General features: G+C 46.1%; 1 protein-coding gene across 5 annotated transcripts in view; it reads left to right on the forward strand.

The window, feature by feature from the left end:
- The window catches only part of MYRIP (myosin VIIA and Rab interacting protein), a 390,291-nt gene that overhangs the window by 287,529 nt on the left and 74,917 nt on the right, over window positions 1-27,845 (forward strand). For all 5 annotated transcript variants that reach the window (XM_082746223.1, XM_082746221.1, XM_082746224.1 and 2 more), the window contains 5 exons: window positions 10,723-10,859; window positions 16,839-16,919; window positions 20,291-20,388; window positions 20,608-20,688; window positions 23,089-23,232. In XM_082746223.1, the coding sequence (XP_082602349.1) occupies window positions 10,723-10,859; window positions 16,839-16,919; window positions 20,291-20,388; window positions 20,608-20,688; window positions 23,089-23,232 (541 nt within the window). The remainder of the gene's footprint in view (window positions 1-10,722; window positions 10,860-16,838; window positions 16,920-20,290; window positions 20,389-20,607; window positions 20,689-23,088; window positions 23,233-27,845) is intronic.

The following is a 27,845-nucleotide window of genomic DNA, read 5'->3' on the forward strand; positions in this document are numbered from 1 at the left end:
TTTGAATGATACCCTGGATCAGATGGACTTAACAGATATATTCAGAACATTTCATCCTAAAGCAATAGAATACACATTCTTTTCAAGTGCACCTGGAACATTCTCCAGAACAGATCACATACCGGGTCACAAGTCAGGCTTCAACAGGTGCAAAAAGATTGATACCATACCATGCATATTTTCAGATCACAATGCTATGAAACTTAAAGTCAATTACAAGAAAAAATTTGGAAAGACCACAAATACATGGAGGTTAAAGAACATCCTACAAAGAATGAATGCGTTGACCAGGAAATTAAAGAAGAAATTAAGAAGTACATGGAAGGAAATGAAAATGAAAACATAGCAGTCCAATACTTTTGGGATGCAACAAAGGCAGTCCTAAGTAGGAAGTATATTGCAATACAGGCCTACCTCAAGAAGCAAGGAAAGTCTCAAATATGCAACTTAACCTTACACTTAAGGGAGCTAGAAAAGGAACAACAAATACATACTGCAGAAGGAAAATAATAAAGATCAGAGAAGAAATAAACAATATAGAAACAAAAAACCAGTAGAACAAATCAGTGGAGCTAAGAGCTGGTACCTTGAAAGAATTAATAAAATTGATCAATCCCTAGCCAGTCTTATCAAAAAGAAAAGAGAAGGGTACCAAATAAAATCAGGAATGGAAGCAGAGAGATCACAGCCAATACCACAGAAATACAAATAATTATAAGAGAATATTATGAAAAATTATATGCCAACAAACTGGGAAATCTGGAAGAAATGGACAAATTCCTGGAAACATACAAACTACCAAAACTGAAACAGGAAGAAATAGAAAATTTGAATAGACTCCTAATCCGCAAAGAAATTCAATCAGTAATGAAAAATCTCTCAACAAACAAAAGTCCAGGGTCAGGTGGCTTTCCAGGAGAATGCTATGAAACATTTAAAGAAGAACTAACAATACCTATACTTCTCAAACTGTTCCATAAAATAGAAATGGAAAGAAAACTTCCAAACTCCTTGTATGAGGCCAGAATTACCTTGACAAATATCCCACCAAAAAGGAGAATTACAGGCCAATATCCTTGATGAACATGGATACAAAAATTCTCAACAGCATACTTGCAAATCAATCCAACGGTACTTTTAAAAAATTATTCACCACCATCAAGTGGGTTTTATTCCTAGGCTGCAGGGGTGGTTCAATATTTGCAAATCTATCAATGTAATACACTACATTAATAAAAGAAAGAATAAGAACCACATGATCCTCTCAATAGATGCAGAAAAAACACTTGACAAAATACAGCATCCATTCTTGATTTAAAACCCTCAGTAAAGTAGAGATAGATGGAACACACCTCAACATCATAAAGGCCATATTCAAAAGATCCACAGCTAATATTATCCTCAGTCAGTGGGGAAAAACTGAGAACTTTTCCTCTACCATCAGGAACAAAACAGGGGTGTTCACTCTCACCATTTCTATTTAACATACTACTGGAAGTTTTAGCCTCAGCAGTCAGATAACAAGAAGAAATACATCCAAATGAGCAAAGAAAAATTCTAACTTTCACTATTTGCAGACGACGTGATACTGTATAAAGAAAATCCAAACAACATCACCAAAAAATTGCTAGAACTAATACAGGAATTCAGCAAAATTGCAGGATACAAGATCAACATACAGAAATCTGTTGCATTTCTATACAGCAATAATGAAGAAGAAGAAAAATCAAGGAGTTATCCCATTTACAATTGCATGAAAAACAGTAAGATACCTAGGAATAAACCTAACTAAAGAGGTGAAATATCTATACACTAAAAACTATAGAACACTTAGGAAAAAAAATTGATGAGGACACAAAGAAATGGGAAAACATTCATGATCGTGGACTGGAAGAATAGACATTATTAAAATGGCAATGCTACCCAAATCAGTCTACACATTTAATTCAATCCCTATCAAAATACCACCAGCATTTTTCACAGAACTAGAACAAACAATCCTAAAACACCCCAAATAGCCAAAGCAATCATGAAAACAGAAAAGCAAAGCTGGAGGCATCACAATTCTAGACTTCAAGCTGTATTACAAAGCTGTAATCATCAAGACAGTATGATACTGGCACTAAAGTAGGTAAATAGATCAGTAGAACAGAATAGAGAACCCAGAAATGGACCCTCAGCTCTATGGTCAACTAATCTTTGACAAAGCAGGAAAGAATGTCCAATAGAAAAAAAAACAGTCTCTTTAATAAACGGTGTCGGGAAAACTGGACAGCAACATGCAGAAGAATGAGACTGGACCATTTTCTTACACCATACACAAAAATAAATTCAAAATGGATGAAAGACCTACATGTGAGACAGGAAACCATGAAAATCCTAGAGGAGAACACAGGCAACAACTTTTTTTACCTTAGCCGTAGGCAAGGGAAACAAAAATGAACTATGGGGACTTCATCAAGATCAAAATCTTCTGCAGAGCAAAGGAAATAATCAACAAAACTAAAAGAATATATTTGCAAATCACATATCTGATAAAGGGCTAATATCCAAAATGTGTAAGGAACTTATCAAACACAACGCTCAAATAATCCAGTTAAGAAATGGGCAGAGGGGCGCCTGGGTGGCTCAGTGGGTTGAGCCACTGCCTTCGGCTCAGGTCATGATCTCAGCGTCCTGCAATCGAGTCCTGCATCGGGCTCTCTGCTCAGCAGAGAGCCTGCTTCCCTTCCTCTCTCTCTGCCTGCCTCTCTGCCTACTTGTGATCTCTCTCTCTGTCAAATAAATAAATAAAAATCTTAAAAAAAAAAAAAGAAAGAAAGAAAAGAAATGGACAGAATCTCCTTGATGGCTAATAATGATGAATATTTTTCTTGTGTGTGCTAGTGCTAGTATGTCTTCTTCGGAGAAGTGTCTGTTCATGTCTTCTGCCCATTTTTTTGATGTGATTATCTGCTTTGTGTGTGTGGAGTTTGAAGAGTTCTTTATAGATCTTGGATATCAGCCCTTTGTCTGTAGTGTCATTTGCGAATATCTTCTCCCATTCCGTTGGTTGCCTCTTTGTTTTGTTGACTGTTTCCTTTGCTGTGCAGAAGCGTTTGATCTTGATGAAATCCCAAAAGTTCATTTTCACTTTTGTTTCCTTTGCCTTTGGAGACATGTCTTGAAAAAGGTTTCTGTGGCTGATGTCAAAGAGGTTACTGCCTATGTTCTGTTCTAGGATTTTGATAGATTCCTGCCTCATGTTGAGGTGAGATACCACCTTACACCAGTTAGAATGGCCAAAACCAACACGACAGTAAACATCAAGTGTTGGAGAGTATGTGGAGAAAGGGGAACCCTTTTACAGTGTTGGCGGGAATGCAAGTTGGTGCAGCCACTTTGGAAAACAGTGTGGAGATTCCTTAAGAAATGAAAAATAGAGCTACCTATGACCTTGCAACTGCACTACTGGGTATTTACCCCAAAGATACAGATGTAGTGAAAAGAAGAGCCATCTGTACCCTAATGTTCATAGCACCAATGGCCACAGTCGCCAAACTATGGAAAGAGCCAAGAAGCCCTGCAATAGATAAATGGATAAAGAAGATATGGCCCGTATATACAATGGAGTATTATGCCTCCATCAGAAAGGATGAATACCCAAATTTTATATCAACATGGATGGGACTGGAGGAGATTATTCTGAGTGAAATAAGTCCAGCAGAGAGTCAATTATCATATGGTTTCACTTACTTGTGGAACATAAGGAATAACACAGAGGTTATTGGGAGTTGGAGAGGAGAAATGAGTTTGGGGAAATTGGAGGGAAAGATGAACCATGAGAGACTATGGACTCTGAGAAACAAACTGAGGGTTTTGGAAGGGAGGTGGGTTAGGGGTTGGGTGAGCCTGGTGGTGGGTATTAAGGCGGGCATGTATTGCATGGAGCACAGGGTATGGTGCATAAACAATGAATCTTGGAACACTGAAAAAAAAACTTAAAAAAAAAAAGAAGAAATAGGCAGAAGACAATAATAGACACTTTTCCAAAGAAGACATCCAGATGGCCACCTGACATATGAAAAGATGCTCTATATCAGTCATCATTAGGGAAATATGAATCAAAACCCTGATGAGCTATCGCCTCACACCTGTCAGAATGGCTAAAATCAACAACACAAGAAACAGCAGGTTTTGGTGAGGATGTGGAGAAAGGGGAACCCTCTTACACTGTTGGGGGGAATGCAAGCTGGTGGAGCCACTCTGGAGAACAGTATGGAGATTACTCAAACAGTTAAAAATAGAACTACTCAACCACCCAGAAATTGCACTACTAGGTATTTATTCAAAGGATAAAAAAATACAAGTTCAAAAGGGTACATGCACCCTGATGTTTATAGCAGGCTTATCAAATAGCCAAACTATGGAGAGAGCCCAAGTGTCCATTAATGATGAATGGATAAAGATGTGATACACACACACACACACACACACACACACACACACAGGAATACTACACAGTCATCAAAAGAAATGAAATCTTGCCATTTTGCAATAGCATGGATAGAGTTAGAGTGTGTTGTGCTAATTGAAATAAGTGAGTCAGAGAAAGACAAGTACCATATGATTTCAATCATGTGTAAATTAGGAAACAAAACAAATGAACATATGGGAAGGGAGGAAAAAGGGGGGGAGGCAAACCATAAGGACTCTTAATGACAGAGAACAAACAGGGTTGTTGGATAGAGGTGGGTAGGGGATGGGCTAGATGGGTGGTCAGTATTAAGGTGGGCAGTTCTTGTGATGAGCACTGGGTGTTGTATGTAATTGATGTAATTGATGAATCACTGAATTCTACTCCCCAAATCAATATTACAGTGTATTTTAACTAACTAGAATTTAAATAAAAATTTGGAGGGAAAAGTAAATAGCTGCAATCCAATCCAGAAAAGTCATTAACTAATACACCAATATATTAACTTATAAATAACTATACACAATTATATATAATTACACATCAAGGGCAGAGTAGAACTCTGGAAAAATGGAGAGAGAAAATGAAAGTGATAGAAGATGTGTTAGTGTGGTCCTGGTATTCATTTTTTTTTTTAAAGACTATTTATTTTAGAGAGACAGAGTGTGTGAGTGTGTGCAGTTCTGTGGGGGGCGGTTAGAGGATTAGTGGGAGAGCATGAGAGAGAATCTCAAGCAGGATCCCCAGTGAACACAGAGCCCCATCTCAGGACTCTGAGATGAAACCAAGAATCGACTGATTTATCAACTGAGCCCTTCAGACACCCCTGGTCGTGGTATTCTAGCGAAGGTGGTCAAGCAAGGCTCACAAGGGGTGACATTTGTGCAGAGACTTGAATGAAGTGACAAATGGAACTGTGAGCCATCTGCAAGATCAAAGCCTTTGTGATCCCATGTGTGTTAAAAGACCATGTGTGTGTTGTTGTCCGGAAGTCCCTCATATGCACTCAGGAACAAGCCCATCCGCAACGTCTCTTCAGTGAAGTCACAAACCTTCTAGGAGGCATGCCCCTCCACTGCCACCATCACCGACTGCTTCCTGGCCATTCTCGGTGGCAGCCCTGATCTCCCCGCAGCCTTTGTCTGCTGAATTGCTCTATCAGAAGAGGGAAAGCATCCTCCGTCGTGAAAAACATGCTGTCTTAGAGCAGTGCTGGTCTGGGGCACCGGTAGTCTTTAGATCAACACTGGTTTCCCCATGTGTGTATGCATGTATGTGTGCACATGTGCGCATGTGCACACACACCACCAGTTCCTGGACTCCTCCCAATCTACATAGGCTGATTAGCTCCTCAGGGATCCCCTTGAGAAGAGCACCATCTTTGTCTGTCTCAGCTGAGATAAAGAAATACCACAGACTGAGGGGCGCCTGGGTGGCTCAGTGGGTTAAAGCCTCTGCCTTCAGCTCAGGTCATAATCTCAGGGTCCTGGGATCAAGTCCCAAATCAGGCTCTCTGCTCAAGCGGGGAGCCTGCTTCCCTTCCTCTCTCTCTGCCTGCCTTTCTGCCTACTTGTGATCTCTGTCAAATAAATAAATAAATAAATCTTTTTAAAAAAAAAAAGAAAGAAAGAAAAGAAAAAAGAAATACCACAGACTGAGCAGCTTATGAACAACAGAAACTTGTTTTCTCACTATCCTGGAGGTTGGGAAGTCTCATATCAAGGCACCAGCAGTCTCAGTGTCTGGTGAAGAGCTGCTTCCTACTTCCTAGACGGCCATCTTCTCACTGTGTCCTCACATGGTAGAAGGGGGGAGGAGTGTTCTAGGGTCTCTTTTGTAAGGACACTATCTCCTTCATGACACCTCCCCTCTCAAAGCCCCCACCTCCAAATAACATCACATTGGGGATTAGGTTTCATCATGACTTTTGTGGGAACACAAACATTTGGTTCATAATAAACATTCTTCAGATGTCAAGAACTTTTGGGTGATTTTTTAAAATCTTATTTGTTTTTATTTTAGTGCTTTTACATTAATGCATAATACCTGGTTTTAAAAAAATCAAACAATATAAAATGATAGTCAACTTAAAAAGTTGGGGCACCTGGGTGGTTCACTCAGTTAAGAGCCAATTCTCGAATTTGGCTCAGGTCATGATCTCAGGGACCTGGGATCAAGCCCCACATGAGGCTCCCTGCTCAGGAGTCTGCTTCTCCCTCTGCTCCTCTCCCCACTCATGTGTGTGTATGTGTTCTCTCTCTCTCTCAAATAAAATAAAACAAATCTTTTAAAAAAAATAAAAATAAAAATAGTCTTATGCCCCCATCTGCATGCAAAATCCCAATGCCCCAAGCAAGCACCTGTAAACATTTCTTGGGGTTACTAGTATAATTGTAACTCACATGCTTATCTTACCATTTCTTGATTCGTCAACTCTAGACCTTCATAAATAGCCTACTTCTTGCTACCTCTTTCCCTTCCCCACAAAGTTTTATTAAAACCTTTTATTAAAATCAAATGACCGGGGCGCCTGGGTGGCTCAGTGGTTTGGGCTGCTGCCTTCGGCTCGGGTCATGATCTCAGGGTCCTGGGATCAAGCCCCGCATCGGGGTCTCTGCTCCGCAGGAAGCCTGCTTCCCTCTTTCTCTCTCTCTCTGCCTGCCTCTCTGCCTACTTGTGATCTCTGTCTGTCAAATAAATAAATAAAATCTTTTAAAAATAAATAAAATAAAATAAAATAAAATGACCTCTATCACTTTAAATAACACATTTAAGCCATTATTGTCCATATAGTTTAGAAGCCTATCTGGACTCCATCAGTATAGGATGAGGAAATTAGCATGTGAATCATCTCTGTGGCAGGAACCACAGAATCCTCTTTCTGCATTCAGGCTTCTGCCATGCTAGCTGGTAACTTGATTTTGCTTTCAGCAAAAAGTGTGAACGTCTTGACACTGAGGATCTTTCATGCTTTCTTTGTCTGTAAATAGGGTGTGAAAAGTTAATGGCATTTTAATATGCTATATAAAATTATATTATACCTATTATGTATATAATATAATATATATCATTTGCTATAGACCAGAGTCTTGCAGTGAAATCCATAGAAAGAAGGAAGTATAATCTTTGGCCGTGAACCTGGGCCACCTGAAGAAGAATGGGCCATTCACCTCCCTTCTGCTTCAGGAGTTGACAAGTTCTTAACAGTTTTTATTTGCTTCTCGTTGAGACCATCACTTTCTGCAGCCACTTTTTAGTTGTGCTTTTGTTTTTCCTGGGGTTTCTAATTCTTTTTTCTGATTGACAAAAGAAAGCTGTGGTTCCTTCTTCACTGTCTCTCTTCATTCCTTGGGCTTCTTAATCCTGTGCTCGTTGACTGTGTGCACCCCCTATCCCCTCCTTTCAGATCTGCTATGACCCTGACATCTGGGACTTCCATCCATCGTACCCTGGACTAACTCCCTTTTTCTAGAGTCCCATGATTTCCACTTTATTGGATTTTTTTTTTTTTTGGCTCCCCTAAGTATACCTTAACAGTTTTTCTTCCTAGAAAGCACATCGATTTTCTGAGACCTTACATGTCTGAAAGTATTTTTATTTGGACCTTATCTGATGATAGTTTGGCTGAGCATAGAGTTCTGAGGTCTTGCCATTTCTTCTCTGGGCTTAAAAAATCCATGCTCCACTGTCTTCTAGCATTCAATGTTACTGATTTAAATGTTTAATGTCATTATTATTTTTATTCATTTGCAAAAATACCCTTTTTTTTCTGCCTAGAAGCCTCATCTTGGAGGGTCGTCATGAAGACGTTATCTCCTTTGCTGTACTTTGTGTTGTAATCAATTTATTCTGATTTGCCACTGGTAGACTCTTTAAACCCTAAAGACTTTTGCCTTTCTTAGCTTGCGGCCATTTTCTTCTGTTATGTGATTGTTTTTTTGTTTTTTTTTTTTCCCTCTCGCTCCTCCCTGGAATCTTGTTAGATGCTGAGGCCACTGAATTCATCCTCATGTCTCTTCCTCTGATATGTCCCATCTTTTTTACTTCTTCCTCTGCATTCTGGAAAGTTTATGTTGATTTTAACTTTTAGACCTCCTATTACTTTTCTTTCCCCAATCATACGTTCTATGTTCCAGAAAACATTGTCTTCTGATTATTTAATTTTTCACACTACCTAGTGTTGTGTGGATAGGATGTGGTGTCTTTTTCAAATCAGTTATTTATTAGAATTTTTAAAGTTATTTTCATACCCTAGATTACCTTGATTTCCCTTTCTAAAAATTTGCTCTTAGTTTTTCTAGGTCGTTCTTTCCCATGACATTGGATTGTTTCAAATATCTACTGATCCCCAGTTATCTATACATATTTTTAACAAAGGTCTTCGCTAGTTAATAGAGGTGACTTACATGGGTAAGTTAGTATTCCCAGGAGACCTCTCCTGTGAAAAAGGGGTGGGTGTGCTGACCAACAACTTCCAAGTTTATTAGCCAGTCAGTCACCTGGCAGGCCCGGCTCTAGGGTAGATGAGTAGGATCTGGTGGGCAGTGTGTGGGGGCTCCCCCAGGGCTGCAGAAGGAAGGTTTCATTACAGGTATAACCCCTATATTCAAGTCCTAGTCTTCTCCAAGTAGGTTGTTCAGTTTTATTAGAGGACTATGTTCTGTTTGGGGCCTAAGGATAAAACCACCTTGGGTCAATTGTCCAGCTGATTGGGAATTGGAATAGGGACCAATGGTTGCCTACACAACCATTAAATCAGGTTTCTGAATTCTGTGTTATAACCAGTCCTGCTCTTGGCACCAACCAGCTCCAAATTAGACATCTTGGTCTGAGAGGCCCAGCTCCAGTGCCTACCTGGAGGGCAGTGTTTTCTCTGATCTTTATGCAATCACTCACTTCCGATTTTCTAGAAATATGTCAAAATCTCTGGTGCTGCTCTCACCCACATTCTTCAGCTGCATTGACTTTTCCCTCTGGCTACCTTCTCTCATATCCCTGGCATCTGGGGAGGGAGAGGCCTTTGTATTCATTTTACTTTTCTGAATTCTCTATAATGAGTACCTGTTATTACATTCACAATAAAAGGTACAACAAGAGCTATTTTTAAAATGGAAGGGATTCAGAAGTACTGAGCCAAAAACAGAAGCATCCTGACAGCATTCTGTGTTGACCATTCCAGCCCTGAGCAAGAAACTGCTTTCCCTCAGTACTTCTAGCTGAATGAATAGGTGGCTGAAGAATCTTGTCCTAGAGCCTGTCTCTCTCTTATGCTTTGGACATCCCCAGGCTGAATTAGAGGTGTTGTTAATACAGCACGAGCATCAAGGGCAGAGCCTGCTATGAAGCAGGTGCGTCCGTGAGTGGCTTCGAGTGGCAGGCACTCACCCACCTGCTGCTGGGTGGACTTCGGCGCATGCTTCGCTGGTCTTACTTCAGGCCACTCGCTCAACCCAGGCAACTGGCAGGCGCTGTTTGTTTGTTTAAAGAGAGACCGTCTTTAATAACAGCAGAGGTTTGGAGGAAGGGAAGAACAGAGCAAAGGGCTCACAAAGAGGCTGCTGGCAGAGTGCCTTTCTGTGCATGGTAATCTTGTCTGCGCCAGCCCCGAAGGCCCTGGGACAGTGTCACTGCTGTTGGGACCGGAAGCTGTGGTGTCACTGCTAGCCTCCTGGGCTGAGTGCTTGCTGCCACTAGGGATGGGACTGGCACTATGACTCTGGCTGTGGCTGCGGCTCCGCTGGCCACCCCCATCTCTGCCACTGTCTGAACCGTTGTCACCGCCATGGGCTGGCCTGCGTCCTCAGCACCAGAGTCAGTGTCATTTTCCAAGTCTACATCCCTGATGAATATCTCTGTGTCTGGGTGGCCTGGGCCTCGTCCTCACTGCTGTCATCCTGGCTGCTACCACCCTTGTCACTCACTCCGTCCCTGTCATCTCTTCTGGGATTGGCCGGTCATCAGCTGAGGTGAAAGGGGTACTTGGGCCCAGTGTCTCTTGGCACCCCTAAGACCAGCCGGGTGTTGACCATGTGGTAACAGAGTACAGGACTTCTAAGAGCTGCATGAAAGGGAGCTGTCTTTTTGCCCACCGGTCCCTATGGTCTGAGCAAGTCCCAGGCCGGCCTGGATGCAAGACGTCGAGAGAGATGCTGCTCCACATCTTGGCGGAAGGAGCTATGAATTCCGGTGGCAACTTTTGCCGTCCGCCCCTTCATAATTCCAGCCTTCATCTCTCATTTTGTTTTCTTATTCTGTGTCTTCCTCAGGCTTCTGAGGACCCAGTCTCTGGAATGGTTCTACAGTAACGTGAAGAGTCGCTTCAAACGCTTTGGCAGCGCCAAGGTCTTGAAGAATCTGTACCGGAAACACCGGCTGGAGAGCGGGGCGTGCTTCGACGTTCTAGGTACTCTGGCGGCCCGCTGCTGTGGGAGTCTGCAGGGCTGAGGGGATAGGAGGAGGCCTGGCTGGGAGGCCCTGGACACTAGGGGTCCTCAACAGGACACAGAAAGTTGCCTAAATACGTGGCTCCGATGAGGAGCAGAAATAGGAGGACAAATATCAAAGATTCTGTGAAATTTGAGTCATCTGGTTCCCACATCCCAAGTGGGCTGTTGGGACCCAAATATTTCTGCGTATTGTGGACATTTTAATTGTAGGTCCCTGGAATTCAAAGATTCTCGATCATCTCCCCCTACAGATGAAACACTGGGAAGTCCTCTGTTTGATCAGGTAGACTAGGCCTAACCTGGGAGGGTATGCCCTCCACTCCCCTTCCCTCCTGTTCCCAACCTCCACTCACACCAGGCCCAGAACCTGATGTAATGGGAGAGTCGGGAAAGTACAGGCTTCTCTCCCAAGTAGCCTGGGGGGTGGATTGGATTCTGCCTTGCTGTTTTTATTCACGTAAGACAACCAATGTAATTAGAAAGAGAAATTATCTCCTTTAGTTCTATTAGACTAGCCAGTAGAAAGAAATCCTTGTCACAATATGAACAGTCTGTCCTCTTTAAAAAGGCTGGTTTTTTTTTTCTCTGTCTAAAGGCAGATTTTTTTCATCTCTTTGCTGACACAGGTAAACGCTTTTTATCCACGAGAAAGGGGGATGGAAAAAAGATCTCATCCGTCTCATTTGGAGCCTTTTCACTGTCATTATTTTACATTGTTGTATTCTCAATAAAGTCTTGGGCTGTGTCTTATCTAAAAATATGCCAGCCACTGAGACAGGGGGAAACAGGATGGAAGCATTAAACACAGAGAATCATTAGGGCCTTTTGTGGTGGTTGTTAGACTCTATCTTTCAAACTATTCAGGAAGCCTAAGCTAGGAGAGCAGTGCTGAAGTCTTCCACAGATTATTTTTATCTCTCTTTGCTGATTTCTCTAAAAAGTTTCTTCTCCAGGAAAGACGGCAAAAGGAAGAAAGAGAGAGAGAGAACAAAAGAAAGCTTAAAAGTAATCTTATTAACAGTAGTTTTTCAAGCCAAAGACATATCTCAAGAAAGTTCCAGAATATTATTGGCTCACTTGTTTGCGTCCCGTCCTTTCTTTCCTCTCATGTACGGCCTCAGGTCTGTTTCGTGTACCCCCTTACGTGTCACCAAATTTCAGACCTCATAGGTGTTCTGTACTGCTTCATGAAAGATGAGGGGAAAAGCAAACATACCGGGAATCCTACAGAGCAGGGCACAACTCTGATCTCTTCTTCTGTCTCTCTCAGGCCCCACAGGTGGATTGGAGCCCGAAGCGGGCCAGCTCAGGGCTTTGAAATTTTCAAGTGTCATTTTCTGAGGAAAACCAGTTACTGGGAATAACTGTCTGCCTGATGGAAGCAGATGTGGGTTCTGGGCCCTCTGTGATTCAGCAGCTCTTTCATTTGGACTCAGGATGGCACTTGCTGCATTGCATTCAGGGGACAGTCTACGAACCATTTGAGCACTAGCTTCATCAGCTCTGTGTTCCCAAAGCATGGCTGAACACCTGGCAAAGCCTACATCCCTTGTTTGGCACCAGTTTGATCTTAGAAGCATTCTGTGGGTACCAAGACCCTTCCCTGAACTATTAAAATCTATTGCTTTAATATGGTTAGTATCCATTTAAACTAAGACTTCCTTTTGATAAAAGTGAAGGGAAACAGTCTGTGAGGTGATATTCAAGCCTGTTAAGCCATGATCATAAAACAGTGAGATTTATTCTATACACTGCCTAGAAATTTTATTCACCCCGCAAGTATGGGCAAATCCTCTGGGGCGGCAGTGGTCTCCTAGCTATGTCACCTGACTGGGGAGCCCTTAGTCTTAGCTCCACCTGTCACCCAACACCCTTTCATCATTGTCTCCTGCCATCCTCAATCTTGACTATACATCAGAATCACCTAGGGGGCTTTAAAAAACAAAAACAAACAAACAAAAAAAACAGTGCCCAGGATCCCCTGCCACACTCAGCCACTTACTTCTGTATCTGTGGAGGTGAGCCCAGTACAGGTATTTCTCTAGGTTATTTTAAGGCACAGCCACGGTGGAGAACCCCAGCTAGCACTTTAGCACTTGACCATAATTGGGGCAGTAGCATTCTGAATAAAATGGCTCCGTCTTCAACTCTGACTAAGGGCACTTGTTTGCAGAATTTTGGTGCCAGAACATTTTACACAACATCTACGGCGTGCAGGGCACATGCTCTGCCCCCAAACTGTTGAAGTAGAATCCCTTGTACGTATGAAATATCTTCACCCCCTAGACCAGCCATAGTCTGCCTTGACACATTCAGTCCATTGAAAATTCATAAAAGTTCACCAAGTTCACAGAATCTTCTGGGCCAGCCATTACATGCATGCTCTGCTCTGCTCTCTGTACTTCTGACCCTCCCAAGCTAGGCTTACTCCTCCTGCAGCCCATATCGGATGACCAGGAGAGGCCAGGCCTGAAAGGAGACCCCTTAGTTCCATTGGGCAAATCTAAGATGTATTTATGACTTCAATAAACATTCAATAAACATTTATTGAACATCTACTACGCGCCCACCTGGTTTAAGAGTGACAAGATGGGCAAGACCCTGCCATCTGGGAATCAATATTCCAGTGGAGAAGTCAGATAAATAAGTACATTTAAAAAAAAAAAAAAAGTGTCCCAGGAAGCCTGGGTGACTCAGTCGGTTAAAATGTCTGCCTTCAGTTCAGGTCATGGTCCCGGGGTCCTAGGATCAAGTCCCTCATCAGGCTCCCTGCTCAGCCAGGAATCTGCTTCTCCCTCTGCCTGCTGCTTTCCCTGCTTATGCTTTCTCTCTGTGACAAGTAAACAAATCTTTAAAAAAAATTTTTTTAAACAGTGTCCCATGGTAATGTGTGCTCACATGGGACATCTGATAGATTCAGCATGACATTTTTTAAAAGATTATTTACTTATTTATTTGACAGACAGAGATCACAAGTAGGCAGAGAGAGAGAGAGAAAGAAACAGGCTCCCTGCCAAGCAGAGCAGAGAGCCTGACGCAGTAGTTGATCCCAGAACCCTGAGATCATGACCTGAGCCGAAAGCAGAGGCTTAACCCACTGAGCCACCCAGGCGCCCCGTGATAACTTTTATTTTTTATTTTTATTTTTTTAAAGATTTTATTTTTATTTATTTGACAGATAGATCACAAGTAGGCAGAGGCAGGCAGAGAGAGAGAGGGAAGCAGGCTCCCCACCTAGCAGAGAGCTCAATGCCGGGCCAAATCCCAGGACCCTGAGATGATGACCTGAGCTGAGGGCAGCAGCTTAACCCATTGAGCCACCCAGGCGCCCCCAGCATGACATTTTTAACAGTGACCGTAGAAAGGAGCATGACATGAAACAATAAAAGTGGTCATTATTAACATACTTAATCTCTAGGCAGTTGGATAAATAGCATATGCTTTCATTTAGTATTCAATAAATAAATGAGAGAAATAAACCCTGTTTTTACTCATGAATACTCTATAGCTGTTTTTGACATGATTCCTGAAAAGGTTCTATTGAGTCTTTCATCTGAGATTTGACTGACAAACATAGTCTTTTGACAATGCTGAACCATGTGACATCAGAGGTTCTTCCAACGCATGAAAGACATCACGTGTCATCTGACTGCTATGTCATGCTTTTCCAGAACAGTTCAGCCACTCTGTGCCATTTCCAGCTGGCACTGAAGCTCCCACCTGTGAATTTCAAGGGAAACAGGGAGAAGCGCTGTTTAAAATTATGCAGAACCAGAGCTTGTCCTCTGGGCAGCTCAGTCTCCCAGTGATGTTTCCAGATCTTCTTTCTCCTCATACTCTCCTCCACACTCCTCCATTCTCTCCACAGAGGACCTCACCTCCTCCTTCACAGGGCAGACAATATGTAACCCTGCACTGGATCCTGTCACCTTCCAGGAAGGTCTCAAGGTCACACACCCCTTCCCTCTTACTGAGCCAGCCTCTCTTTTAACTGGTTCCTTCCTATTGATTGGTAAACATGCCTGAGTCTGTCTGTTTCCAAAAACCATTGCTGCACATTCCCCCACTTCCTTCCCTGCCCGTCTTCCCAGTCGGTGGCAGGCACACTCCGGAGAGCACACAGAGCTCAGGGCTTCTGCTCCCTGCCCTTCCTCATTCCCCTCACCGAGCTATTCTCCGCACAGCAGCCAGAGGGCACCTTTGGAAACACAAATCCGACCAGATCCCCTCCACGGAAACTTTACTGGCTTTATGTGGCTGTTGAAATAAAGATCAAAACGGGGTATGGTCACCATGACCCGCATGGTGTGGATCTCCAAGCCCAGCCACTCTGCCTCGTGTTCAGGTCCCCAGATGCACCTGCCACCCTCATAGCCTGTTGTGTGCAGACTGTCCGCTCTGCCCCAGACACTCTCCAACCTCCCCGCACCTCTTTGGCTCACTGTCCCTGCTAGACTATGAAACACCCAATCAGAGCACTTAACATCTCTATAACTTTACATTGGTTTATATAAGCCTTTGACTGATGAATTCTTTCCCACTCCATCAAGTTTGTCAAGGCAGTGAGGATTTCTGGCTTTGGTCACCCGTATACTAACACCCAGGCCAGACTCTGGGACCTAGTATAAACACCTGTTCATAGACTCTTTGCTGGATGGATGAATCAATGCTGGATGTAGCCACACCAAAGGGAAATATCTGCACTTGGAACAGAGCTTGGGGTTTGCAGAGAGGACTTATCTTAAAGTCTTGTAAGTGAGGAAACGGAGTATCAGAAAGACAAAGCCACTGGCTCAGGGTCACAGAGCTAGAATAAGTGAAGGCCGGCTCAGAGGACACAAACACAGAGAAAGGAATATGGTCAGACTAAGGGAGCTATGACAGGCTACACATTTATGGCCTATTTCATACAAATAGGCCTAAACCTGCCTCAAATACCTACAGCAGTTACCCCTAGGGTTTCCACAGGGGAGCCCGCATCATAGCCCATCTAAGAAAGCACAGCGTCTATTACATGTATTGAAGGCTTAGTTCAACATAGCATTGATGGCATCTGCCCCCTTTTGAGCTAAGGCACATGGACCCATATTCATTTTCTTGGTTCTGCCAAGCACTGTTTTCCATTAACATTCAATTCAAAACATTTTCCTTGAGCCATCTTCTGTGTAGGTGCTGTGTTGGGTCCTGAGGATACAATAGAGAGAGTTGAAAACAATCCGTCCTCTCCATCTACAGAGATCTCATAAAAATCCCCAACTTGAAAGGGGGCTTTAAAAAGGTCTTAGCTAGCTGCTGTTCCCAGCCTGGAATTAAGATTAGGGTTGTGTATTCGATTCAAAGAAGACCGGAGGAGAGGCAGCGGGCCTTGAAAGATCAAACGCAATGGGTTCACCTTATCTCGCTCTGGGCATGTTTCATGTGGACTCCATTCTATGGAAGAGTAGGGTGACAGTTAAATCAATAGCTAAAGGCAACTGTTTGGGTCAGTGCCGTAGACTGCAGCTAACAACCAAACCCACAGCATCATGAGCTCTTATTCTTTCTCTCTTTCTAGAAAGGAAGCCAAGTGTCAGAGAGGTTAAGTAATGTGCTCTAGGTCACACAGCTAGTACTTTGCAGGTTCAGGAAATAGCACCCTTACATCTCTCCAGCTTCGATCTATTGTTTTCTCTTTGATTCCACATTGCCTCCAAAGAATGTACTGGGAGAAAGTCAAGGGAGGCAGCAGTGTTACACCAGGAATCACTTAGAGAAGAAAAAGATGACTCATCAAAAGCTGTAGCATTATTGTGGAGCCCATGGATTCTCTAAATATCTGCAAGGCTGACTTCATCAGAGTGGGTCGTGGTGGTCTGCCAGGACTGTGACCATGCACCAGTCCTCACTGGGGACCTGTGATAATCCCATTCTCTCTCCCACTCCCTCCATCCCTTCAGGAGGAAACTTTTTCGAGGCAAACCTGGAGAATGAAGGAAGTATTTCGGGCAGTGATTCAACATTTTATAGACAGTCAGAAGGTAAGTTTGCTTAAGAGTTTGCAGCTAATGGGAGGTTGAAGGAATAGAAGTGCCTTTAGATACTCGGGGTCTCCCAGTTGCATTGTAACTGCTAGACACAACCCCTTCTTCCTGGGTGGGAGTCTCCAGGGGTCTTCTTATTGTTGCCACTTGTGTGTATCCATCATCAAAATTGGAGAGTACAGCCAAGGTATGGCTGAGAGCAGTACATTCGCTACCCAACCCCTGGATACTTTATATCCATCTTCCAGAGCTAGAATATAATGAATACACTTGTGTAGTTCATATTAAAATATTCATAGAAACAATGTATCATGTAGTGATTCACTTCTTTTTTATACCAATACCATAGTCCCCTGAGAGTAGAAGTTAAAAGCAAAACAAACTGATGGTTTCAAATTAAACCTTCTCCATCATTTCAGCTCCTTCTCCAGCATGCTGGACCTTGAAATCCTCCTGAGTCACCTTCTCCTAGGGTCCTATAGCCCCTCTCCATGCTCTCTATTCTCTCCTTCAGGTGCCTTCGCCTGGAGGTCCCATCCTCCTTCATCATTGCTGCCTAGAACTTCTCCCCGTGGTACGACACACTCCCGCGGGCTCCAGGCACCTCCATTCACTGCTGAAGCTGAAATGCCCAGCACTGATTTCAGCCCAGAGTTCTAGACTCAGATTTCTGAAGCTTGTATCAAGCCCTGTAGATCCTACAGGGATCCTAGCCTCTGCACATCCTAATCAAGCTCTCAGTCACCCAAGTTCCTGGCAGCTCTTTCTCCAAATTCTGTCCTTCTCTTTTTATTCTGACCCCCCATGGCCTGAGAGCCCCCTGCCCACAATTCCCCTGTATTAATCTTACCTTCAGTGACCATCCGTATGCACCAGAGTTCTCCAGAGAAGCAGAACCAATAAGGGATACACACACACATACACACACACACACAGAGATTTATTTTATTTTAGGGACTTGGCTCCCTTGGGGCCTGGTAAGCCCAAAGTCTATAGGGTAGGTCAGCAGGAGGAGCTGGAGGCAGAAGCCAATGCTTCAGTCTTGAGACAGGCTTTCTTCTCTGGGAAACCTTAATTTTTGCTCTGAAGGGTTTTGTTCTCAACTGCAAGAGTAAGACTCACCCACATTACCTCAAGAGCAATTTCCTTCCCTTAAAGTCAAGTATCATAGATATTAACCACATCCCCAAAATACCTTCATGACAGCACCTAGATTCGTGTTGGATTAAATCACTGGGTATGACAGCCCAGCCAGGATGATGCCTAAAACTGACCATCCCATTGTCTATTGGTCCTCCAAGCTTCGGTCACTCTGCCTCGCCTCCTTCTCCTTCCTCCACACCCCTGCCAGTCATTCCCTCTGCGGCACCAACCTGAGTCTTCACTTTCAACCAAAACACCTTGAGTGCCCCACTTCACCCTCATCCGGAAGTCATGAATATAGCATTCGGAGCCTCTGGGTTGTGGCTCCAGGCTCTTACTGGCCAGGGATCTATAGAACTGGGGAACGATACCCACCACAGGTCCTCCCGCAAGCCTCTTAGCATAAGTGCCTGCTCACCCCATAGCCTGGGGAGCACAGGAGAGTGTGGACTTGGCTTGTCCATTGGGGCGTCCCAGGGCTAGCGAGGACTTGTGAGAAAAATACGTTGATTGGTATCTCAAAGAAGAGACACGGGAGGTACAAGTGTCTATCTCTGGGGAGCACTTGGTGTGATGACAATCTCAATTCTGTAGACTATACCTGTAGAAACACTGGGAAAGCTGCATGTCCAGTCGGCCACCCTGGGGCGCACAGAGCCCTGATGTGACTGTCATCATAGCCAGCTTTTGATGGACCTGTCAGCTTGCTGGATCTCTTTGAGCATCCCTGGGTTGGTTTTGGAGATTTTATTATGTTCGCCAGATGCCAATTTCTGTTCACAGTTGTGTCTTGAGGAACCTGCAAAGCTTGAATCAAGGTTTTTTTAATTGAGGGATTGATTAATGAGTGAATTGATGTATTTATGCTTAGTCTCATTCTACAGAGAGTTTGAGGCAGCTCTCAAGAGGTTTGCATGTGTTAAATAAGGCATGAGTAAGAGAGTATAAATGGAAACAGGAAGTTGAAATCTGGCCAAAGGAAGCATAGGCATGTAGCCCCTGCAGACCTGTGTTCCTAGGCCTGATGTGAATGGGGCTTCTGGGGCAAAGGGAGGGATGATTGAAATTCTCACTTTCAAGTAATAAGCAAAGATCGAGTTTCTGGGAAAGCAGAGCTCCTCCAAGCACTCAGCTCCAAAAAGAATTTTGTCACCTGCAGAAGCCATCTGATGTGGGGATGTTTCCTTCCACCTGTTGCCATTTGCAAAAAATATGCTTGCTAAAAATATGCTAGCATTATTTTTCTAAATCATGTGAGCTTGTATTTGTCTCACTTTTGTAGTTAAAATCAAGGGCTTTTGCAGACAGAGTCCTGGACTCAAACCTCATCTCTCCTCCTGTCACACTGAGTTGCCTCAGCCAAGTTATTTGACCTCCCTGTGCTTCAGTTCTGTTGTCCGTTAGATGGCACCCACTCAGTGGACTGTGGTCCAAATGAACTGTGGCCACGCACATAACACTCAGCCTGGGGCCGGCAGGTAGGCCAGCTCAGTGAGGTTGGCCAGTGCTGTTGTTCTTAACAATATTGGCTGAGAGTCTAAACATTGCTTCCACGGGTTTTATATTTGCATTAAACCATGTGTACTGTCCAATGCCCTTAGAACATTGAATAATTTTCATCCCTATCTTCACAGTGATATGCACAAAATAACACATAACCTTCATCTGAGAAAGCAGATGAAAGAGCCGTTATTTCTTTATATGAAGCCCTTCTAGGAGAGCAGTTATCTGTAAGGCAGTCTGCATGTCGGGAGGGACTGCGTGTGATGCAGTCATGCTCTCTCAGAGTGACTTGGCTGGGAGAGAGTCTTTCTGGCTCCGCGGAAAACTCCAGAAACTCCAGAGTCTTCGATGGACATCCAGCTGAGATGGGGACAGGAGGGATCTAAGGAGTCTTTTCAGAGGAGGAACCCTTGGGCCAAGCCTTGGGGTCCCCAGGAACCAGCTCAGGTACAGAGCAAGGACCAGAGGAAAGAAGGCCAAGATATAGGAGCCATGAAGGGAGAGACAGTACCTCTCAAATAATCACGATTTCTTGTGGCTTGGGTTGTGGGGGAGGGGGAGACTGAGGCAGGGGAGAAGGTCTGGAGCTGGTGCGCCAAGTTGCACAATGGGGAAATTAGCCCCCAGCCCCTGCAAGACTTAAACAGAAGAACTGAAGTGGAGTGATCATTTGACTTGTCTTTCCCTTTCAGAAAGTGGTCTGTGTTCTGTTTACTCTATAGGACACAGCATGATGGACACCTTGGCTGTCGCCCTGCGGGTGGCTGAAGAGGCCATCGAGGAGGCGATTTCCAAAGCAGAAGCCTACGGGGACAGTCTGGTATGACCCCCTTGTCCTCGCTGGGGGGAGGTGAGGGGCAAGGTCCCGGCCGCTGGAAGAGAGTCCAGACTGTCGGAAAACCATCTTCACAGTGGTTGTCCTTGACAAGCGCGGGGCCCACACTCCCCCTGCCTCTGTGGTCAGGACTCCCAAGACAGGGATGGCCACATCTCCCGACCCACCCACCCACAGGGGCCATTCTCTTCCCTCCCTCCGCAGGACAAGCAGAACGAGGCCAGCTACCTGAGGGACCACAAGGAGGAGTTGACTGAGGAACTGGCCACAACTATCCTGCAGAAGGTAGGTGGGCCCTGCCGTCCCGTTATACCATTCACCCTCCCACCCCTCTCTACCCCCGGCGGGGATCAGAGCCCAGATCAGAGCCGGGGGAAGAGCAACCATGGGCCCTGTTGTTGTCTCGGGCACCATTTCTGTGCCACGTCACGTTTCCCTTTTGTGCTCCGGGAGCCACTGAGGAGGGATTTCATGGCGATGTGGCGTCTGAGTGGAGGGATCCAATGGGGTCGCCTTTAGGGATCGAGCTGGCAGGTAAGGAGCCAGGAACTCAGCACTGAGCAGGTTACTCACCATCTTCCTGTTCCCTAGCCTCCCCGCTTGTGCGTGTTTGCATGTGTGCACATATGTGTGTCCTTCTTACAAGTTTCGGTCTCCCACTGACCCGCAGTCACCTCCTGCTACCTCCATGCCGTAAACTGTCCCTTGCATGGAGTATCCGTTCATTACTGTGGAGAAGCCAACCGCCCCAGACCTCTGTGTCTGCGAACAAGGATGATTTCTGTGATGCCACACGCACGTTTCTTACACCACCTCAGTGTCCTACAACTCAGTTTTGACACTATCTATGCCAAGTTAGCACGGACCTCACAAGTTAAGGGCTCAGCCCCACCAGAGTGCCCCCATTGCAGATACCAGGGACAGGCGTCAGGCATCCCCAAGTTACCGCACTGATGTCCAGTCTACTACAAATTCAGGGATTCCCATGATCATGATTGCCCTCAGGTGGGATAATTTGCTAGAACAGCTCACAAAACTCAGCAACGTGCTGCATTTCCAAAGACAGATTTATCATAAAGGATGCAAATGAACAACTGGATGAAGAGATACACAGGATAACAAGGCGGGGGAGGAGGTGTGCAGGCCTCCATGCCCTCTCCCTCCAGCGCACTGCCCTCCGGGTGACACCCTGGGTCTGCCCCAGCCCTGGGAGCGCAGTCTCCCTCCCTCCCCAGAGGTAGTAGCGGGAGCTGAGATTTCCCAGCCCTGAGTCGGCTCATTAGCATAACAAAGACACTCCCAGGGTTTTTTGGCTCAGTGCCAGGAACCGGGCCCAAAGACCAAATGTATGTTTTATTAGAGCTCAGTTTCTTTCTCGCTCAGGCATCCCCTCTGGCTCATGCTGTGGGTTGGGCTCCAGTCCATGCTGTGTGTTCACTCAGGGGCCTAAGTAAAGGCACAGCAGCTTCTGGGGCCAGGACCCAGGACAGAAGCACAGGAGAGGAAGAGGAAACTGCCATATGGTCTAAGGCCCAGGCTCAGCCCTGACTACTGTCACTACTGTCACTGACCAAAGCAAGGCACCCAGTCAGCCCACTGCCACAGGCTTATACTTATTGTCCCCTTCCTGGGAGAGATGCAGAGTCACATGACAAAGGTCTGCATGCAGGAAGCAATGAACAAGTTCAGTCTTCTGGTTTGATCACAAAATCCATGTCCCTTCTGCACGGCCCACACAGAAGACTCCCCACTAATCCCCCAGAGAGCCCCAGATGTCTCATCCAACCCACAGTTCAAAATACATTCAATCCAGATTCCAGGGCTTTTACGCTGGAGACCTAGGAACCGAGGAAACACGTTATCTGTCCCCATACGTCCAACACATACTGTTGGTGTCAGACCCCCGGGGCAGCTGGCTGGCTCAGGATGTGACCAGTCCCCAGCAATCCCAGAGCCCAGGGAGGTGGGGGTACACCTTGGTCAGGCCCCCCATCTGCCCCAAGGCATGGCACCTCCGTTCCTCACTCGCCCTGCTCGGCCTCCTGCTCTCATCTTGTCTGGGCTACAAGGGCATTGAAGAAAAACCCAGACTGGTGGCTCAGAAGTCTTCTCAGCTGCCTCTAGGAAGTCAGGAGCCCAGATACCACTGTACAAATAGATTCATTCTCTCCGTGGGGCTGTGCCCAGCATAGCAGGTGGTACAAATGAGCCATCAGCTCCTGGCTCTTGGAACCTGCCCCCTTCACAGACCCTGCCAATGCTTCCTGAAACCAGGATTTACAGCCAGAGACTGCGGGTTCAAAAGGTAGCTCCACTGTTTACGAGTTGTGCAGCCTTCACTGGTAGCTTAACTTTTCTGAGCCAGTTTCCTCATCTGCAAAATGAGGAGTCGTAGCCTTAAGATTATTTTGAGGATTAAATGCCATGGAATGCATACAGTGCCTACTACAGTCTGGCCTGTGGTAGGCATTTAATGACTAGAAGTTGTAAGCATCATAAAAGGATGATTTATAAAATGTAAGGTGTTATTCTGTTTTACCCTCAGGTATAACTGCAACAGATGGATATGCTGTTGAAACTAAGTTCTTCTGTGGCTGAAACACATCCCAGAGATGCTTCCAGTTGCTCCACATAGCACCTGAAGGCCTGGCCAGTAACCTGCCCCCTTTTGTCCTCCCACCACAGATCATAAGGAGACAGAAGAGCAAAGGCGAGCAGCAAATGGAAGAAGAGCCAGAGTGGTTGCAGCCCCAGAGCTGCATGGCCAAGGCAGCTGACGGGGGGACCGCCACGCCCCCAGGAGGTCCCCGAGCTCCCTACACCCTCTGGGTGAGTCCCCAAGCATAATCCTGCCCCCACCACGGACTGGTGTCCTGCCCAGGCACTGATCAGAGCTGGTGCCGTAGACGCGGGGCCACCACTCTCAACCACTTATAGTTGACTCCTGTACCCACCCGACGGGGTAAAGGTACCCAAAGCGGGGCCGGGGGAGAAACAGAGAAAAGTGTAGGTGATGGGGGCTGGGAGGGGCCAGAGGGGACATAGGGAGTAAATACAGAACAGCCTCCTGAGGATATGCAGATGGCTTTTTATGCAGGACCCATTTAGGAAAAATAAAGGTGTCAATAGGCATTTTTAAAATTCATTCCAAAAAGGGTTGAACTGTTCCTGTGAAAAGAACAGCTTTATGAGAGCCCTGGGCTTCCTTACAGCTCCCACCCCTTGCTTTCCCAAACCCGAGCTGTGACAGTGAGATCACCATGCCGTTTGAGGCACTGAAATGGCCACCTCTGGACACCGGCTGGGAGTTGGGGAGTGGCCCAGCCCTTTGTCCATCACCTTGGAATTAAGCCAAGAGCCGCAACTCAAAGCACAGGGCCCTTGCTGTGACCCCAGGGTTGGAGCCTGCTTGTGTATATGGTAGAACCACGAAGCCTGCAAACTCCTCTACCTGTTGAAGTGGCCCCAGCAGAAGACGTGGTGGCTGGGAAAGCCAGAGGCTGAGGCCAAGGAGCCGGGCCTTCTGTGCAGAGATTACACCCAAAGCCCAGGGACTGGTTGGCAGGGCTTGTGTTCCAGCAGTGGTAGGAGCCCACGGTCCCAGCATGGGCATGAGGTCAGGACAGCGCACACAGGTGCCATTTAAAACTAGCAAGTCAGAGGGACGCCTGGGTGGCTCAGTTGGTTAAGCAGCTGCCTTCGGCTCAGGTCATGATCCCAGCGTCCTGGGATCGAGTCCCACATGGGCTCCTTGCTCAGCGGGGAGCCTGCTTCTCCCTCTGCCTCTGCCTGCCATTCTGTCTGCCTGTGCTCGCTCTCTCCCCTTCTCTCTCTCTGATAAATAAATAAAATCTTTAAAAAAAAAAAAAAAAAAAAAAAAAAAAAAAAAACTAGCAAGTCAGAGACGGGAAGATCACCAGCACATGTTTCCCCCGCTCCTCCTGGGGGTCAGCGGCATTCGTCCCCTCTTGTATAGATGGATAGAAAGGGGTGTACGGCCCAGCTGCGTGGTAGGCATGAGGTCCCAGAAGCAATGCCCGCTGTCTTCACTATGTCAGTCGTCCCCGTGTCCTCACCAGCCACCAGATGCTCGGGGTAACAGGGAGCACCTTTACGGCTTTATCGGGGAGTTAGCGTCACTGATTTATTGGCAGAACTTTCCCTTGTCAGCATGCCCGTCAGCGGACTTTACTGCTGCCGTTGTGCACCTAAACAGGAGCCTCGGTCCAGGTCCGCCGGGACTGAATAATCCGATTAGCGAAGCAGGCCGGGTACGAGTCCGCCCAGGGCTGTGGGCGCCCCCACTGAACAGCTGAGACTGGAAATGGACTTGGGGCTCAGCGGAGGGAGAGCCCCATGACCTTCAAATAGCCTGTCATTCAGAGATTTCACTAACTCGTCCTGCCGCAGCGAGCTCAGGCTGCATCTGTAGTGACACCCTGCTTTCCGGGGAGTCTTTTGGAAGCATTTTCTGAAAAAGTCAGGCTTGGGAGGGGGGCGTCTCTAGGAGGTGTGAATCCCCCCAGTCTCGGCATTTGACCAATACTTGCTCTATGTAGACTTTCTGTGCAGAGGGGGTTCACACATATTACTTCATGAGATCCATGCAAGGGCATCCTGGGTTCTCCCTATTTTACAGAGCAGTGAACCGTAGTCTGAGCCACTGGAACTGAGTTGACGGGTGGGGCAAGACCAGAACCCAGGTCTCCTGGCTCCGAACATTTCCTCCACTCTGCTCCTGTCTCCTGGGTCATGGGGCAGCTCTTGGATATGAAATGCCTGTTTTCCCACCAACTGTTTAGGGGGACCCCTTGTCATGTTTGCAGTTCAACCTAGAAATGGTATTCCTGTCATTGAGGCAGGAGACACTCTGTGTGTCCGCGGAGATGTGGGACAGTGGGTTCTAGAATGGGTCCGGACAGTAGGAACAGCCTGCAGTGGGCACCCCCTTTCCACAAGAGGACAGCAGAGTGCTTCCTGCACACCCCTTCATCAAGTACTGGGTGAAAGCAGCTTAAAACAAGCAGCAGTGATGCTTCCCAGGGGGCCTCCCACTCAGCCCCTCAGCTGGCTGGAAAGACCCTAGTCCACCTGGGATGTAGGCACACAGGGACCGTGGGTCAGTCGCACAGGGTTCCCATTTGCTTTGCTAAAACAACCCTTCTCAGGGTTTCCTTTTTTCACCAGAAAATCTGTTTCACCAAACGCCTGCCTCCCGCACATCCCAGTTGTCACGTTGGTTTCAATAGCAATGGAGACAGAGCACATGCATTTCTTACTTATTTGTCCTGAAGCAAATGACAGAATATGATTTATTTCTAGATTTTGATATAGGATAAGGCCTAATGGAAGTCCCTCTCCCACTGCAGGCATCTTTTGAATCTCAGGTATACAGTGCTTTGCAAGCTATGTCCACCTTCCCTGGTCTTGAATCCATCAGTGTGGGAGGGGGTGGAAGAGATCCTTGAGGCTATAGTTGGAGCAAAGCCCAGAAAAGCCACCAATACACCCCTTGGATAACACTATAACCACCCAGATCACAGGGCCTGGCACCTTACAGAGGGGACAAGATCATCCACTCGCTCCTATTGCTAATCCTTCCATCCTTAACTTTGATATTTGATCGAAGAAGTCCCCTCTTGGCCTCTCGGTGTGAGTTCTCCCTACACTGTGGTTTGTAATATGTAAACAGCATATTTTTGTCAATGTTATCAGTCAGGAAGACATGAATGCTTTGGCTTTCTCTATGCACACTTGTACTCATGGGAGCTGCCCAAACGAAGCAGCCAGAACCCCAGCTTAAAGAGAAATCCATCATCCAGCTGGGTCCCTGGCACGGTTAGCTCTTTTGAGCAGCCAGGATTGTTAGCCCCCCATTGTCTGTGGTCACATATGTTCAGGCGATGGTCCAGCCCAGCACTGGACATGTGGCAGCCGTTTCTCAATATAGGGCCATGGCCATCTGATGGCACCATGTTGATTTGTGGGGATTTAGTGATGGCCTGGACTCGAACCCTTCCCCTCAGCTCCCAGGATACCTGTGAAGGAAGGAGACTGTGTGGATCCACACAGGGGTGGGTCCACCCCCTTGTGAAGGCCATTTGTAACTCCAGGTTTGGTTTAAAGACAGCCACATGATAGAGCTTTTACAAAACCTTATTTGGAAGGAGAGTCGCACCTTACCCAGCACTCAGTGATAAGAATCCATGGAATCTTGATTAGTTAGCTCTTTAGAAAATCTTACCCCAAGTTCTAGCTCTTCCAGCGACAAAGAGGCTGCCATACCTCCTCTGTGTGAGTGCTGTCCCATTGGGCTCCAACCCCATTAGTAGGCTAACCAGACCACTAACCCCATTAGTAGGCTAAACCGGGCCCCTGAGGGGGCCTGCAGAGAAAGACTGGCTCCCTTCTGATGACCCTGACCTACCACTTCCCCCAATGTCTCAAGCCTTCCTCCCTTCATCCTTGTCTCTGTCCTGTTGACTTCCTCTCTTGTCTTCAGACCTTCATTTGATGTTACACGTGGGTCTGAAGGACCCCAGGTCAGAACTATAGTATAGCCTATAAGTTTTAACATTCTTTTTATAACCAGCTTATGCTAACTAAGAAACTGTGGCCAGCTGACCATAGATAAGGGAGTCAGCAAGCAGCATAACAGGATAACGAATAGCAAAAATCTGTGTTTAACCCAGCTGTTTCTGGCTTCTGTATAATAATGCTTCTAATGCTTTGCTAAGAAATGAAAAATTGTTTAAACCCTCGCTCGCTGTGTAATCAAATAAAGTTATACCCTTCCCTTGTTAAGAATTTCCCCTACTCCTAAGTCTCCCGTACCAAGGCCGGAGACAGGCGGTTCAGCATGTACTTGATAAGGGGATCCTCTCCCGTACCAAGGCTCGAGACAGGCGGTTCAGCACGTATGTAGATAAAGGTTAGAAACGTGCAATTCAACACGTACCCTCTACTGTATACTATCTGAATGGTGACTGGCCAGAATGTAGGTTTTCCAAAGCCAATCCGCTAACACCAAGTATGCCTTTTTCAAATGTTCAAATTGTCAGCCTATCAGCTCCGTCCCATCCAAAACTTGTTTGTACCTGTCTATAAAAATCCTGCACCACCCCAGCCTGGTGTGCTCAGCTAGCAGGAGCTGCTGACCGCCCGCAGGCGCTACTGACCACCCGCAGGCGCCTGCGTAACAATAAAGAACCTCTTGCTGTTTGCATCCTGTGGCAGTGTTGAATTCTTGGGTAAGGGGATCCGCAGGTCTTTCAGGTCTCCACCCTTAGACAGACCCCAGCCTGACTTCCCTTGGTCAGGACCCCAAGCTCTTTCCCTCTGACCAGCACCAGTGTTCAGGGCCAGCCTGGGACCTCAAGTGTTGGTACATCTGGGGGACAAAGGTCAGCCTCTCCAATGCGCTGTGCAGGATCTCACCTTGA

Source organism: Mustela nivalis (assembly GCF_964662115.1).
Source record: "Mustela nivalis genome assembly, chromosome: 1".
Lineage (NCBI taxonomy): Eukaryota > Metazoa > Chordata > Mammalia > Carnivora > Mustelidae > Mustela > Mustela nivalis.